This window comes from Carlito syrichta, unplaced genomic scaffold, assembly GCF_000164805.1.
Source record: "Carlito syrichta isolate Samal-C Ts95f unplaced genomic scaffold, Tarsius_syrichta-2.0.1 Scaffold302456, whole genome shotgun sequence".
Classification (NCBI taxonomy): domain Eukaryota; kingdom Metazoa; phylum Chordata; class Mammalia; order Primates; family Tarsiidae; genus Carlito; species Carlito syrichta.
In genome coordinates, this window is record NW_007246552.1 from 599,820 (window position 1) to 613,819 (window position 14,000).

Below are 14,000 nucleotides of genomic sequence, written 5' to 3' on the forward strand. Positions count from 1 at the left end.
TGTTTTCTGAAAACAGATGCAATTGTTACTTTAGTAGATGTTATATTTAGTTCTTGACATCTTAGAAGTGTGTCTTTATTTGCAGGAAACAGTTTAATTAAAAAATATTTACGTTTTCTTTCCTAGGCCCTTTTGGTCTGGTTACACTGTTTCTGTTGGGGGGGAAACTAGTACCCAAATGTTTCCCTTAAATTCTTTTTGCAAGTTCATGGTCCAAGCCTATGACTCAGGAACTTCTAATAAAACTATCTACACTTAAAAAAAAAAAAAAGCAAGATGCCGAGGAACCATTTCAGGACCTAGAAGGGAATGTGGGCTCATGAGCAAGGGCCTACCTTCTGTGACTGTTTGCCTTGACGATGTAGGAAGATAGCAGAGATAAATTAGGAAAGGAGGCTTTAGCACCACACCCACCATACATAGTAATAACTCACTTTGATTGCGTGACATGCCAGGCCCTGTTCTCACTACTTTACAAGCATTCTCTCAATTACTGCTCACAGTATCTCTACAAGGTAGGTACTATTATAGCTGGCATTTATTGATGAGAAAACTGAGGCTTAGACAATATAAGTCATTTGCCCAGTGAATAGTTAGTGAACAGCTAGGATAGAATTCGAATTTAAAAGCTGGCCTGATTCTAGACATGTTCTTGACTCCTAACATCTTTTCCCTTCTTCACTCATGACCCCTTTACAATTCCCCTAGTTTCTACTAAGGGATATGTGTGGTACTAGTGGGACTAACTCTGATCCAGCACCAGGGGTAGGGCATGGCCAAAATGATTGGTCAGGGGTGGTCATGTGACCCAAGCCATTCTAATTAGAATGAATAGGAGACTTCTGAGGTAGAGGTGTTTTTGCCCTCTGTATTGTGGGCAGTGTGGATGTGAGGTCTCCAACTGCTGAAACAATTTGCTACTACAGGCAAGAATGAAGGTGAAGCCAATATTCAGGGAGACCTGAGGTTGAACAACTGCAGATAAATGGAGGTGAGGGGCGGATAATGCATGACCCTTCCCAGCAAACCTCATCTGATGCCTGAACCACCCCAGGACTCAGTATCACAAGAGCCCACCCTATATGTGGAAGCCAGAGTGAGCAGAGCTCTCTGTTTCTTAAAGCGAATGCATTCTACATGATGCACTCATGCTGTCTCAAGGGACTTTTCAGCATTCTCCCTGGACCCTAGCCCAACAAAACTTCCCTTGGGCACTGGAATTTCCCACAGAAACATGTTTTAAAATGCCCTACATAAGGATTGACATCACCCTCAAAATATAAAGAAGGGCCAGGGGCACCCAAATGACTGGAGCTGACCAGTTTTCCCAAGAGTTCTTTGGTTCTGGTGGTACTGTACAATCCTGAATTAAACTGGTTTTGTTTCTTTAGAAAAGTTTATTGAGGCCAAATTTTTGGAGCTCTTGATGGTGATTTTTCAAACAGTAACAATTCTCTTTATAAGAAGATGAGAAGTCGGTGTAGGTTCTTTGGTAATTATCCAGGCACTCTGCCCTCACCCCAGACACTGCACAGATGGCTGGCCTAAGAGAGCTCTGCTTGGATCGCCTACTCCCCCTGATGTCTCTAGCTTTCTAAGGCTGCCACTTCCAAACTCAATCTATATTACTATGTTCCACCAGAGTGTTAAATAATGACAGTGACTGGTGTTCCTCCCACCAAGGCTGCTTGTATTTTAATAGGAGTCTCCTGAGTGTTGAAAAATGTTCTCAACTTGCTGGAGTAAAACCAATGGTGAAACTTAGGACCCATAACAGGACACTAAGATAGCAGTTCCAACCCTTTTTGGCATCAGGGACCAGTTTCCTGGAAGACGATTTTCCACCAACGAAGGTGGATGGTAGTGGTAGTTTTGGGATGATTCAAGTGAATAACAATTATTGTGTACTTTGTTTCTATTATTATTGCATTGTAATATACAATGAAATAATTATACAACTCACCATTAAAAAAAAGAGGCGTGGAGGGAAGTGGTAAATAAAATAAAGTGTGGGCCTCCGCTGATCTGACAGGAGATGGAGCTTGTCCACTGCTCACCTCCTGCTGTGTGGCTCAGTTCATAACAGGCCATGGAGTTCACCCAGGGGTTGGACCCCTGCACTAAGACATATTTGGGGGCAAAGAAACATTTTTATTTTTCTTTCAAATCATGTCCTTAGTGAAACGGCTGTGTACGTGCATATTCAGCATGGCTAGGATCAGCTCCATTTGCGGAAATTCCTGTTTAACCCAAACCCATAGTGTCTGGAGCTCTGGCACGCATGTTCTCTCCCTCTGCCCCTGACCACACACTTTAAAGAAGAGGACAAAGGGACAAAGGGATGGGAAGGGACAACCTGAGTTCTGCTCATGTCTTTGGAGAGTGGCGACAGCTGTCTTGTGCTCGAGTACAGAGTCTACCCAAGGCCTTTCCTATCTAAGGGATATTGACGGAAAAAGGAGCAGGGCAATCATCTCAAGGGAGAGGAAATGGCCAAGGGGAAGATAATTGCTGTATGTGTGCATATCAGTGTCACTCTGTGTCATGCCTGTCTTTTTTCTTGAGTATTACAGGCCTTTCTGTAATTTTCGTCTCCTCATAACCCCAAAACCTCAGATGTTGATTTCAAAGTTCTGATTCATCAGACATTCGTGGCCTGCTGTTCAAGGTGGTTTAATTATGTACATATAGCAACTGCCATTTTTAAAACTATGGAACTTTGTCCCCTTTAAACCACTAACACAATGGCATTTTTTTATGAGCCAAACATGGTAAAGTCAATCTACCCACTCTATTCCAGCCCCTTAGCAGGGGCAGGAAAGCCAGACATTGGGCCCAGAGACACTGGTATGAGAGAATTGGGGAGTGGGCACAGGATGGCGAAGCGGCTGTGGAGCCCACCCTGTGATCTACACACCCTGGGAGAGAAGATGGGGTGGCTGAAATGGTTCTGGCAAAGGATGGGCAGCTTATTTATTGAGATCATTGAAGAAGGTAATCCAGGACCACAATGCCTGATAATGTTAAGTGTTCAGCAGTTATTCCTTGAATGGAATAATATATGGGGTAATGATGTGCTGAGGTCTGGGGATGATGGTGAAATGAGTGCTTGGACAAATGAGATTATGATGTCACTGCTCATAAGGCTGCACCAGGTTTTTACCATCATGGTCCAAGGGCAGGGGGCCTGCCCAGGAGAAGCCAGGGCACATTTTCCCAGTGCTCTAATTTTTAGCCGGGCTGTCATCTCCTGAATTGCTTAGAACTGCTTACCTGCATCAACCCCTGACATTGTATCTGGAGGAAAGGAGTTTTTAACGACAGTGTTGTATTAGGATTCTTTGAACAAACAAATAAACAATGGTGGGCCAGCTTTCTTTATTCTCTGTAACAGTGAGGAAGCCTCCTGAGGAGTCAAAAAGCAGGTGAGTCTGGTGTGAGGCAACTAGTTAGAAGGATGGACCCTGCAGATTGCTTAGTGACTACCAAGAAGCTCCTTTGGAGCAGATAATTTTGGGGGTTTCATTAAATCTGTGAAGTCTGGGATATCTGGTCCTGGGGCTAAAATTAGTAACTGCACTCTTTTGGGGGATTTTTGTAGAGTTTCTCTCTGTCATCAGCTGATTCTTCTTACATAGTAGGTTCAATCTGAGGAGCTTGGCAGTCCCACCAGACGGAGGTTGCTGTGATTTTTGCTGTAGATCACAATCAGGAGCAGATGACAGTAGCATTGGCACAGGCCACAGTGGAACGGTTTTCAGTATACAGTTCCAGCAAAACCTGGTATTTTCCCTGAAAGGAACACAGGAAAAGTATTAGGTGTGTGGCCAATAGTACAATGAACCATTTAACAAATATATATCAAGCACCTTCTATGTGCCAGGCACTGTTCTAGACACTGGGGACAAAGTTAAAACAAGATAATGGGGGACAAAGTCAGAGTAAGACAAACCATCTCCCTGCCCTGCAGAGCTTACAGTGTCATTGGGAGAGACAGACCATTCACATGACTAAGGAACTATGTGTAGCATTTCAGATGCTGATGCTATGGAGGAAACTCATGCAGGTAAGGATGAATGGGAGTGCTGGGTGGGACAAGGCGGGTGCTGGTTTGCAAGTTTAAATACAGTGGTCAAGGGAGACCCTACAGAGAAGATACGACGTGAAGGGGGTGCAGGAAGAGGCCATGGTGCTATAGGTTGGGATCCCTCACATTTGAGGAACAGCAGGAAGGACAATGGGGCTGCAGGAAGAGAAGGAGGGAGAGGGGAGGTGAGGTCATGGAAACACAGGAGGCCAGACCCTTAGGGCCTCACAGGCCGTGATGGAGACACTGGCTTTCACTCTAAAAGGGATTGAGTCATGACAGTTTTCTCTAGAAGAGGGACCTGATCTGCAGTATGTGTTAGTGGGATCTCTTTGGCCACCATGCTAAAAAAAAAAAACCAGGCAATAGGTGACTGCAGAAATCCAGGGTTGACGAGGATGGCTTGGGGGCAGATGGTGGAGGTGGGAGAAGGGATTAGGTTCTGGAAAGGTTTTGAAAGAAAAGTTGATAGGATCTGCTGAGGAAACCCGAGTGGGTGGGAGAGAAAGAGATGGGTCAAAGAGGATTCCAAACCTCTTAGTCTGAGCAGCTAGAAGGTAAAGGGTCATTTGCCGAGATGGAAAAGTACTCTGGGGAACACCGTTCAACAGCACAAAACCAAAATACCCTGTCAGAAAGGACTGTTGTCTTTCAGGTTTCTTTTCTGGTTGCAATGTTGCACAGAGGGCTCCCTTCATTTGCAGTTTGCTTAGAAGAACCCATAGTTCTGTGAGAACTATGGAAAGATCCCAGAAGTTGAGCTGTTTTGCTGAAGCCCTGCCAGCCACACAGTGGTGATATGTTTGTCAAAAAGCCTCTGGAGTGGCAGCTACTGTGTCTCAAGCAGGACAGAGGGAGCAAAGGGGAGGATGCACACATCTTCCAGTTGCCTGTCCCCCAAAGGAGAAAAGAGTTTCATCTGTATAAACCTAGAGGGAAGGAGTCAGACCACTAGGCAGAAGTTGCATGAGAGGTGGCTTTTGCTAAAGAGAACAACTTTCCAGCAATTAGCAGAGGTTCAGAAGGGAATGGAATCCCAACACCAAACATGTATTTGAAAGAAGCAGGCTGTGCTCTGGGAGGAGCCTTGAGTGCCATTCCCTGAGTCTAGAGGTTCCCATGAGTCTTATTGCTCAAATACCGAACAGCTATAATTTTAAAACAGTGTTAGGAATTTAACCAAAGCAGTGTAAACATTAGATAATTAATTATGATTGAAGACTGGCTTGAATTTTTATCTGATTGTGTTTCCTCCTCCTGCTTATCCTCATCTACTTTTCTTTTAAATCTCTGTGTGTACCTGAGTACACACCCTGTGAAACTGTTGAAAACCAAATGAACTTTTCATTATTGCTTTATGAGCCTAAGAGGAGAGGTTGTATTTGAATGAAGGGGCTCTAGATGATGAATTATGGATATGTATGCTCTGGTATAAGAGGTAAGAGTACTTAGGCAATCATGCCAGTTTGAGGCAAGTGGAAGCATGTCCTGGGAGAACAGGAGGCTGGGGTAGGGAGAAAGGGCAGCACAGTGACCTTTCTGCTGTTGAGGAGGGCACTGAGTTTGTGAGTCAGAAACTAGTGGGTACATCCTTGGCCATACCTGGCTCAGGCTGTACCTACAAGTTGTTGTCCACATGCTTTGGAAGCCCAAATATCTCGAAACTCTAATTCAGAAAACAGCAGGCAAAGACAGATGTAGGATGCTACAGAGGACTTCAGTGTGGGCCAAGGGATTGGATATGTTAACAGGGAAGTAATACTGAGACACTGAAGATTGAAAACCAAAGTTTTTGGCCAAGCAGGGACCACATTGACCCAGAGATCATCTCTGGGGGATTTGGGTGGAGAAAGAGGTCTTTCAAAACCAAAAGGTTGCGAACTATCTGTGTCCCATACCAGGATAGCAAAAATCTCTGAGCCTTGTGGGTTGGTTGTGACTGGTCTGCGGCCAGTGTAGGGAGCTCATCTTGGGACTGAGGCCTCCAGCGGCCTCTGCTGCACATGCGATGCTCACACTGGGCAATAACTCCCTGAGCACTGTCACTGGTTGAAGGATGAGGGTCCTGTGCCTCCCTCAAATGTCATAAGTGGTTGTGATAAAACTTTTTACATCTTTCAAGGAAGTTTTCTGACTTTAAGAAGTTCATTTCCCTTCTACATCAGTTAATTGTTAAAGGTAACTGGTTAAGAAAAAAAAAAATCCAACAATGTAAAATGAAAATAAATTGTTAGCAAAGTTTAAGTCAGTCTCTAGTGGGAAGATTAGAATAAAAATGGAGGAAGGAATAGAATTCAAACATCAAAGATTTAAAGGAAAAAAATAAAGCTATCTAGGATAATTTAGGCCCCTCATTGTAGAAGTGAAGAGAGGCTGAGTTTTCCTCTTGCAAAACTTTCCCATTATACTAAGGTCCTGAGGGGAAACCTGTGGAGAATTCCAGAGGGGGAAGGCTAGGAACTTTCCAGCTGCAAGAGCAATGCTAGTGGGAACCCAAGATGTTAAGGAGGTGGCACTCCAACTTAGGAACTCAGAGGCGGGGACAGAAAGGAAACCGCCCAGAGATGAAACAAAGTTAAAGAGACTCCTTTATGGGCAAGGAGACCCTTTTCCTGAGTCACATACAGGTTTTGGAGGATCAAAAGAATGAGATAAAAAACAATAGCAAAGATAATGGAATCAACCGAAGCATTCATCAACAGACAAATGGATAAAGAAAACGTGGTATATAACAAGGTGGAATACTATCCAGTCTTAAAGAAGAATGACATCCCGTCATTTACAGCAACATAAAATGAAACTGGGGATCATTATCTTAAGTGAAATAACCCAGGCACAAAAAGACAAATATCACATGTTCTCATTCATATGTAGGAACTAAAAAATTTGATTACATGGAGGTAGAGTGGAAAGATAACAGACTGAGAAGCTAAACAGGAGGGACGGGGATGATGAACAGAAGAGGGTTAAAGGGTGCAAACACCCAGCTAGATAGAAGGAATAAGTGCAATGTTTGCTAGCAGTGATGATAGTTAACAAAAATGTATCTTACTAGGGTTATGGACACCCTAAATACCCTGACTTGATCACTATTCATTATGTGTATGTAACAAAAAAATTCACATGTACTCAATAGATCTATATAGATTTTAAAAATCATAATTGTGATCCTTTTCACATTGGGTTCCACAAGTTTCTCTCAGGGGTAGCATATTGAAAACTCTATTGCTTAAGTCAGAGTGGTATGAATTCAGCTATTTAATAAAGTCACATTATTTTGAGTCATATTATTATTACTAGTGGAAAATTCTACTCTTAGCTGTGAGGCTTGTCAGCAAATGCAGAGGACGTGGGCATTTTATTTACTTGGTGGCAGCCCATGAGTAACAGTGGAAGGATGGTAACAAGGGGACCTTTACGCCTTCTTGGCTTTGTTTATCTTCTTGCCTCTGAACTGCCAGAATCTCAGAGCACGAGTCCCAGTGTGCATGGGGTCCTCCCACATATCCTAGCAGTATGAGCCGTATGGAGACTGCAGACACCGCCATCCTGCTGGACAAGACGCCACCATCCCTCTCAGTGGGAGGTTTGTATCCAGAGGAGCCCCAAAGACTCAATGGCACATAAAATGTTAAAACCAAAATGACAAAGCTAGTGTGCCAGGAAAAATTTTAAGAACTCACTACAAGGTAGCAACTTTATTGAGGAAGGGTTTTTGTAGTGGTGGCCTGTGGATACATTTTAAATTGTTTAATTCCTTCCTTCTCCTCCTCTTTCTTCTCTGTTCTCCTCTTCAGTCCCCACTCCTCCTCCTTCTCTTCCTCTTTTACCCCCTCCTCCTTCTTCAAAAAACAAACAGTTCAATACAAGAATTAAGTAACAAAACAAAAGAGAAAATCAAAACCTTACCTCGAATCAACTCTAAATGGATCAAAGACCTAAATATAAAATCTCAAACTATAATAACCTTAGAAAATGCAAGAGACACCCTTATGGAAATTGGAACTGGCAACCAATTCCTGATCAAAACCCCAAGTGCCCATGCCATAAGAGATAAGATAGACAAGTGAGAACTCATCAAGCTGACAAGCTTCTGCAAAGCAAAATAAAACATCAAGAGAGTGGGGAGACAGCCCACAGGATGGGAAAAAAATATTTGCCTACAAGGAACTCCAACGTGTTGAAAAGAAAAAATCAAACAGCCCCATTAAAAAGTGTGCAAAAGACATGAATAGACTCCTCTCAAAAGAAGATATATGGGCAGTCAACAGACACATGAAAAAGTTCTCAGCCTCACTAAGTATCAGAGAAATACAAATCAAAACATGTTAATCCCAGTAAGAACGACCATCATTAATAAAACAAACCACAACAGATGCTGGCAAGTATGTGGAGGAAAAAGGAACTCTTCTACTCTGCTGGTGGGAATGCAAACTAGTGCAACCTCTGTGGAAAACAGTGTGGTGATTTCTGAAAGAACTAGACACTGACCTTCCATGTGACTCAGCAATCCCCCCTATTGGGAATATATCTGGAGGAACTCAAATCATTTTATAAAAAAGATACCTGCACAAGCATATTTATTGCAGCACTGTTCACAGTAGCAAAAATATGGAATCAACAGTGCTGCCCATCGAAACTGGACTGGATAAAAAAAAAAAGGGGTACATATACACAATGGAATATTATGAAGCCATAAAGAAGGACAAACATATGGACTTCACAGCAACTTGGATGGATTTAGAGTCTGTAATACTCAGTGATCTATCATGGAGACAGAAAACTGAGTACCATATGTTCTCACTCATAAATGGACCTTGAATAATTATCATAATGGTATAAGAAAGGGATTGGCAGTAGTGGGAAACTGCTGGGGAGGGTACACTTCATTAACAAGGGTACCTGCATAATGAACATTTGTATACCTAACCCTGAATTGTACCCCACATCTTTAAAATTAGAATTAAAAAAAAAAACCTTACCTCGGGAATATCAAATCCAGGACTATTGACAGGACCAGCATAGTAAATCTGCTCTGAAAAATACATAAATCATAGATAACGTTAGTCTATCATTTAAAACAAAAACAGTTTGCTTATATGCTCTGTGGTCATACAGATGTGTAAAAATTATTGGCACTAAAATAATCATAGCTGTTATTACAAATGTTTTCACTTCCCAATCTAGACTTACCATTCATTTATTCATCCATGCAACAAATACTGGCTGGGCACCTACCGTGTCGCAGGCCCTGGGAGTCAAGTGATGAAAAAACAAAAAGCCTCTGTCCACAAGTTGCCTCATATTGTCCTCATATTCTGGCGAGGAGACTGACACTACAGAAATAACTAAGCAAGACAATATCAGATTGTAAAAAGTGCTAGAAGAGACATGCAGGTTATGCGAGAGAGGCAGTACAGCGTGGGGTCTAAGAGGCCAGGCTGGAGGCAGCCAGGCCACACAGGGTTAAACCCTGAGACCACCTCCCACAGCTATTTGACCTTAGTCATTACCCTCTGGGCTCAGTTTCCTCATTCTTTAAAGATGGGTATGATAATGACAGTTGTGAGGAATGAAAACAGTTTATCAATGTGTAAAGCACAATGTAAAACAATGTAAAGCACGACAACATCTGGAAAGCACTCCAGGAATATCCCATAACACTGGGAACTGGAAACTGCCACGATTAAGGAAGTGGCTGGTCAGGGGAGGCATCTCTAAGGAATTGGGTGGTATTTGAGTCAAGTCCTGAAGGAGCAGAATGAGACACGCATTTCAAACCCTGGGAGTAGAGCATCTCAGGACAACAGAATCAGAGCAAAGGCCCTGATATGGAAAGGAGTTTGGAAAATTGTAAGGGCGGAGGGAGATGGGTCCGCTGAAGCACAATGAGCAAGAGGAGTCATGTTGAAAGATTGGGGGAGTGACATATTCTAGGACCTCGAGGACATGGTAGGGAGTGTGGATTTCATTCCACAGGTAGTGCGAAAGATGCTAAAAAGTCAAGTGAAAATAGCTAATGTGGTTTTGCAGAGACATTCTGTGGTGTAGAGAATGGAGGGAAAAGGCTGAAGTGGAGGCTCCCCAGGAGCCGAGGTGAGTGATGGGTTGGTGAAGGGGGTGGTGGTAGAGGTGGAGAAACACTATAGAGATTGCGGCTGTATTGGGAGACAGCACTCACCGATGAGTTGGATATGGAGAGTGGGGGGCCAGGAGGACTTTAGGTTGGGCATCTGGGTAGATGGAGTGCCAGTTATTGATATGGGGAAAACTGGGAGGAAGTGTGTGTATGTGTGTGTGTGATAATTAAAGACCTCTGTTTCTGGGGAATGATTAATAAAGATCTTTGAAAGCAGTTGAATACACCAATCTGAAATTCTGGGAAGAGGTAGGCACGGGGCTGGGAATATTGAAGTCATTAATATGTAGTTGAAGATTAAGTCATGGGACAGGAAGACAGACTTAATTGAAAGAGAAGAGGATAGAACCAGATTCACTCCTGAGACCCTCTAACATTCAGAAGTTAGGTTGATGGGGAGAGACCAGCCAAGAAGACTAAGAAGGAGTGGCTGGTAGAGTGGAGGGTAGCCAGTGAGTGTGGAATCAGAGAAACCAAGAGATGAGTGTTTTCAAACAGAAGGCTACGACCAATTGTGTTAAATGCCATTACTCAGAGTTTGAGTAAGATGAAGACAGAAATATGCAGTGAATTTGGCAACATGGAGGTCATTGGGTGACCTCGACAAGAACATTGGACAGATGCTTAGGAAGATGTGGAGGTGTGGGAGGAAAAGAGTTTTGCTGTAGAGGGAAGTAGAACAAATGAATGATAACTGGAGGAGGGTGTGATGTTAAGAGTGGTTTGGTTTGTTTCTTTATTCAAGACTAGAGGTACTGCACCATATTTGTCATTTGAAGGAGATGATCTTCTAGAAAGAGAGAGAGAGAGAGAGAGAGAAGATGTGAAGAGGGGACAAATGAAGGCATGAAGGGATTAAGAAGGTGGGAAGAGAGGGATCTGCCTTTGAGAAGAGCACAGAAATTAGTCACATAATTGTAGGAGAGAAAACAACAGAATGAGTGAATGAGTTCAGGTATAAGCAGATTTGTAGATCAGCCACTAGACAAACAGCAGGGCTCCTGTGTGATTACTTTGGCTTTCCCAGTGAAGGCCATGGGCAGACAGGTAGGGGAAGTGAAGGATGAGGACCTGCCCTGTGTTGAGTAGCAAAAGAAGGTATACAATGTGCATCATGGACAGTGGATAAGAAATTTACTTGAGAAACAGAGTAAATCTAGGGAGTATTAAGTGCTTTTTTTTTTTTTTAGTCTTGTGGTCATAAATTTAAAGATACTCCAGTCAGCCTGGATGTATTCTTCTCAGCAACATTCAGTAGCTCCAATGGAATAGAGAAGGTTGATGGCTGATTTGGAGTTTTGCTGGACAAGAATGATAAGGAGGGAAAGCCAAGGTTGTTGGGATAGATACAAGGGAAAGAACATAATAATAGACCATGGAATCTAAGATGGGTAAGGAAGAAAGTGAAGGTGGGAGTTGGTGGTTGATAGTAAAACCAGTGGTGGAGTCAGTTGAATGGAATTTCCATGATTGCAACCAAGGTATTAGAATTGATGAGCTAGAAAGATATGAGGAAGCTGGGGCAGAAGGTCCGACACTGAGATTTCAGAAGTCATGCATTTTTACAGGCTATGACAATATTCAGGGTTGATATGGGAGTCTGTGGTTGAGGTGGAAAGACAGAAATGGTTGTTGGAGGTAAGGAGGTGAAGGGACAGAGACGTCACGATGCTGGGCGGGCCATCCATGTTAACCTTCAAGTCAGCAAGGCTGAAACCTTGCCCTTCTCCTCAGATGGTTACTGCCTCCTCTGTGGTTCTCCAGGACTATGATAAGCATCGTGGCTAAGAGCACGTACTCTGGGATCAGACTATCTGGGCTTGAATCTTAGTTCTTCTTCCTACTAATTGGGCAGGTCACCTAACCTTGCAGAGTAGTGTAGGTGGGCACCGTATCTCATAAGTGTGGAGGAGTCAGAGGGGCTGCCTGCCTGGGATTCTTTTGTAGTGTTTGCACTTTGCACAACTTGAGGGCACCCTATTCACATTGGAATCATGTAAATGCTGCCCCAAGGAGGTGTGCAATGCAGTGGCCCAGCTACTAGCTACATGATTTGTTTGTAGAGAATTATCTTTTCCTATTTTTACATTTTTACAGATGTTTTCAATGAGCTCTTTTTAAAGAAATAGATTCGGGTGTTCCTGTGCACGTTTGTTGCATGGATATATTGCATAATGCTAAGGTTTGGGCTTCTAATGTATCCATCATCTGAGTAACCCATATTGTGCCCAGGTAATTTTTCAACTCTTACCCATCTCTTACCCTCCCCCCTTTTGGAGACCTCATGTCTGTCGTTTCCCTCTGTGTGTCCATGTGTATCCATTGTTTAGCCCCCACTCGTAAGTGAGAACATACATGGATGCTCTCTGACTCAAGCCAGGACAATCAGAGCAGAGGGGCAGAGAACCCTGCTCTATCTGTCCTGGCAAGAGATGGGTTCATTTCAACTCACCAGTCTCTAGAGTTGCCTACTTTCTGCTTGGTGTTCTAGCCTTCTCATTGATTCTGTGACTCCTAGATATCCTTTTAATACATCCCCTGTGCTTTTATTGGCTATAATGGGTTTCTGCTGCCTGCAACTCAAGGATGCAACTGCTGTGGGCAGGACCCAGTGAAAAGCAACGCCTGCCGGCCATTGGGGCTTGGCACACAGTGTGGCTCAGGAAGAGAGTCCAAGAATGAGGACTGGTGTGCCAGTCCCTGTCTGGTTCTGGCTGGGTTCCCTCGGGCATGTTTTATATCCATTTTATGCTTCTGCAAGTTGTTCTATGATGGCATAGGGCATACGACTTCACCTAGGTAGTAGGCAGACTTGGGCTTGAGACCCAGTTCTCCTACTTATTAGTCAAGAGATGAGGGGCAGTTTGCTGAGCCATCCTGTGACTTAGCCTCTGCCCTTGCAAAGCAGAGATAGGAAAGTCTCCCTGCAGGGCGTTGAGAGCACTAGAGAGCAGAACAGAGTCCTGAGGAAGGTAGAAACAGTTCCTTATTCATCATGTTATTTTTCACCCAGTGGGAAGAGAGTAATGGAATGGACATTTACCTGGTGGATGCTGAAGTTTGTAAGATTAGGTTTTGGAGCCTCGGTTTTGAGCCCATGTGCACCACTGTGCACCGTGCCTTTTTATTCTTTCAACTTCTGTTTTAAAAAATGAACGAGTAGGGCTCTTTGAAGAACAGCCTTTGAATGATGTCTAACATTTTGCTATACTCTTTTCATGCCCTTGGATTTGCTGATTTGGGCTCCTCACAATTAACAGGTCTTTTACTGGGGTGAGAGATTTTCATTAAATTGGTCTCTTATGCTTTACAGTTTCAACTGGAGCTTTTTGGGGGTTCGTGAAGTTCCTGAGAATAACCACAAGTAACTCATGAAACTGTTTTTTTTTTTAACCTGATGAAACAACACCTAAAATTAAATTCTCGCTCCTTCCTTTCTCTGAGCCTCTTCGATTCTGAGATTCCTTTAATTAACATTCTCACACTCCAGCACTATAAAAAGAACCCTGTTATATTTGCACCCATTTCTTTCTTTCCTTCATTTGAAATCTTTATCAGTTTTCAGTGTGCAGTGAATTAAAGAAATTCACCTCTCTGGCTCTGAACACGTGAAATCGTTTCTGAATATCAGTTTTTTTCTTTTCTTTTTTTTCCCCCCAGATCTTTGGCTGATTGTCATATAGTATCTTTTTAGAGAGGAAATTGGCTTTTATATTGTGGAAATAAAAGTCTCCAAATGTTCTGGATGACACTGACTTGAGATGCAGGCCTATG

General features: G+C 43.1%; 1 protein-coding gene across 1 annotated transcript in view; it reads right to left on the reverse strand.

Moving 5' to 3' along the window:
* Positions 1 to 3,376: 3,376 nt before the first annotated feature.
* Positions 3,377 to 14,000, reverse strand: part of LY86 (lymphocyte antigen 86) — a 70,833-nt gene continuing 60,209 nt past the window's right edge. Inside the window, exons 4-5 of the mRNA XM_008056753.2 lie at positions 9,070 to 9,122; positions 3,377 to 3,792 (exon numbers count right to left, since the gene is read on the reverse strand). Coding sequence (XP_008054944.1) covers positions 3,709 to 3,792; positions 9,070 to 9,122 — 137 coding nt within the window. The 3' untranslated portion in view covers positions 3,377 to 3,708. The remainder of the gene's footprint in view (positions 3,793 to 9,069; positions 9,123 to 14,000) is intronic.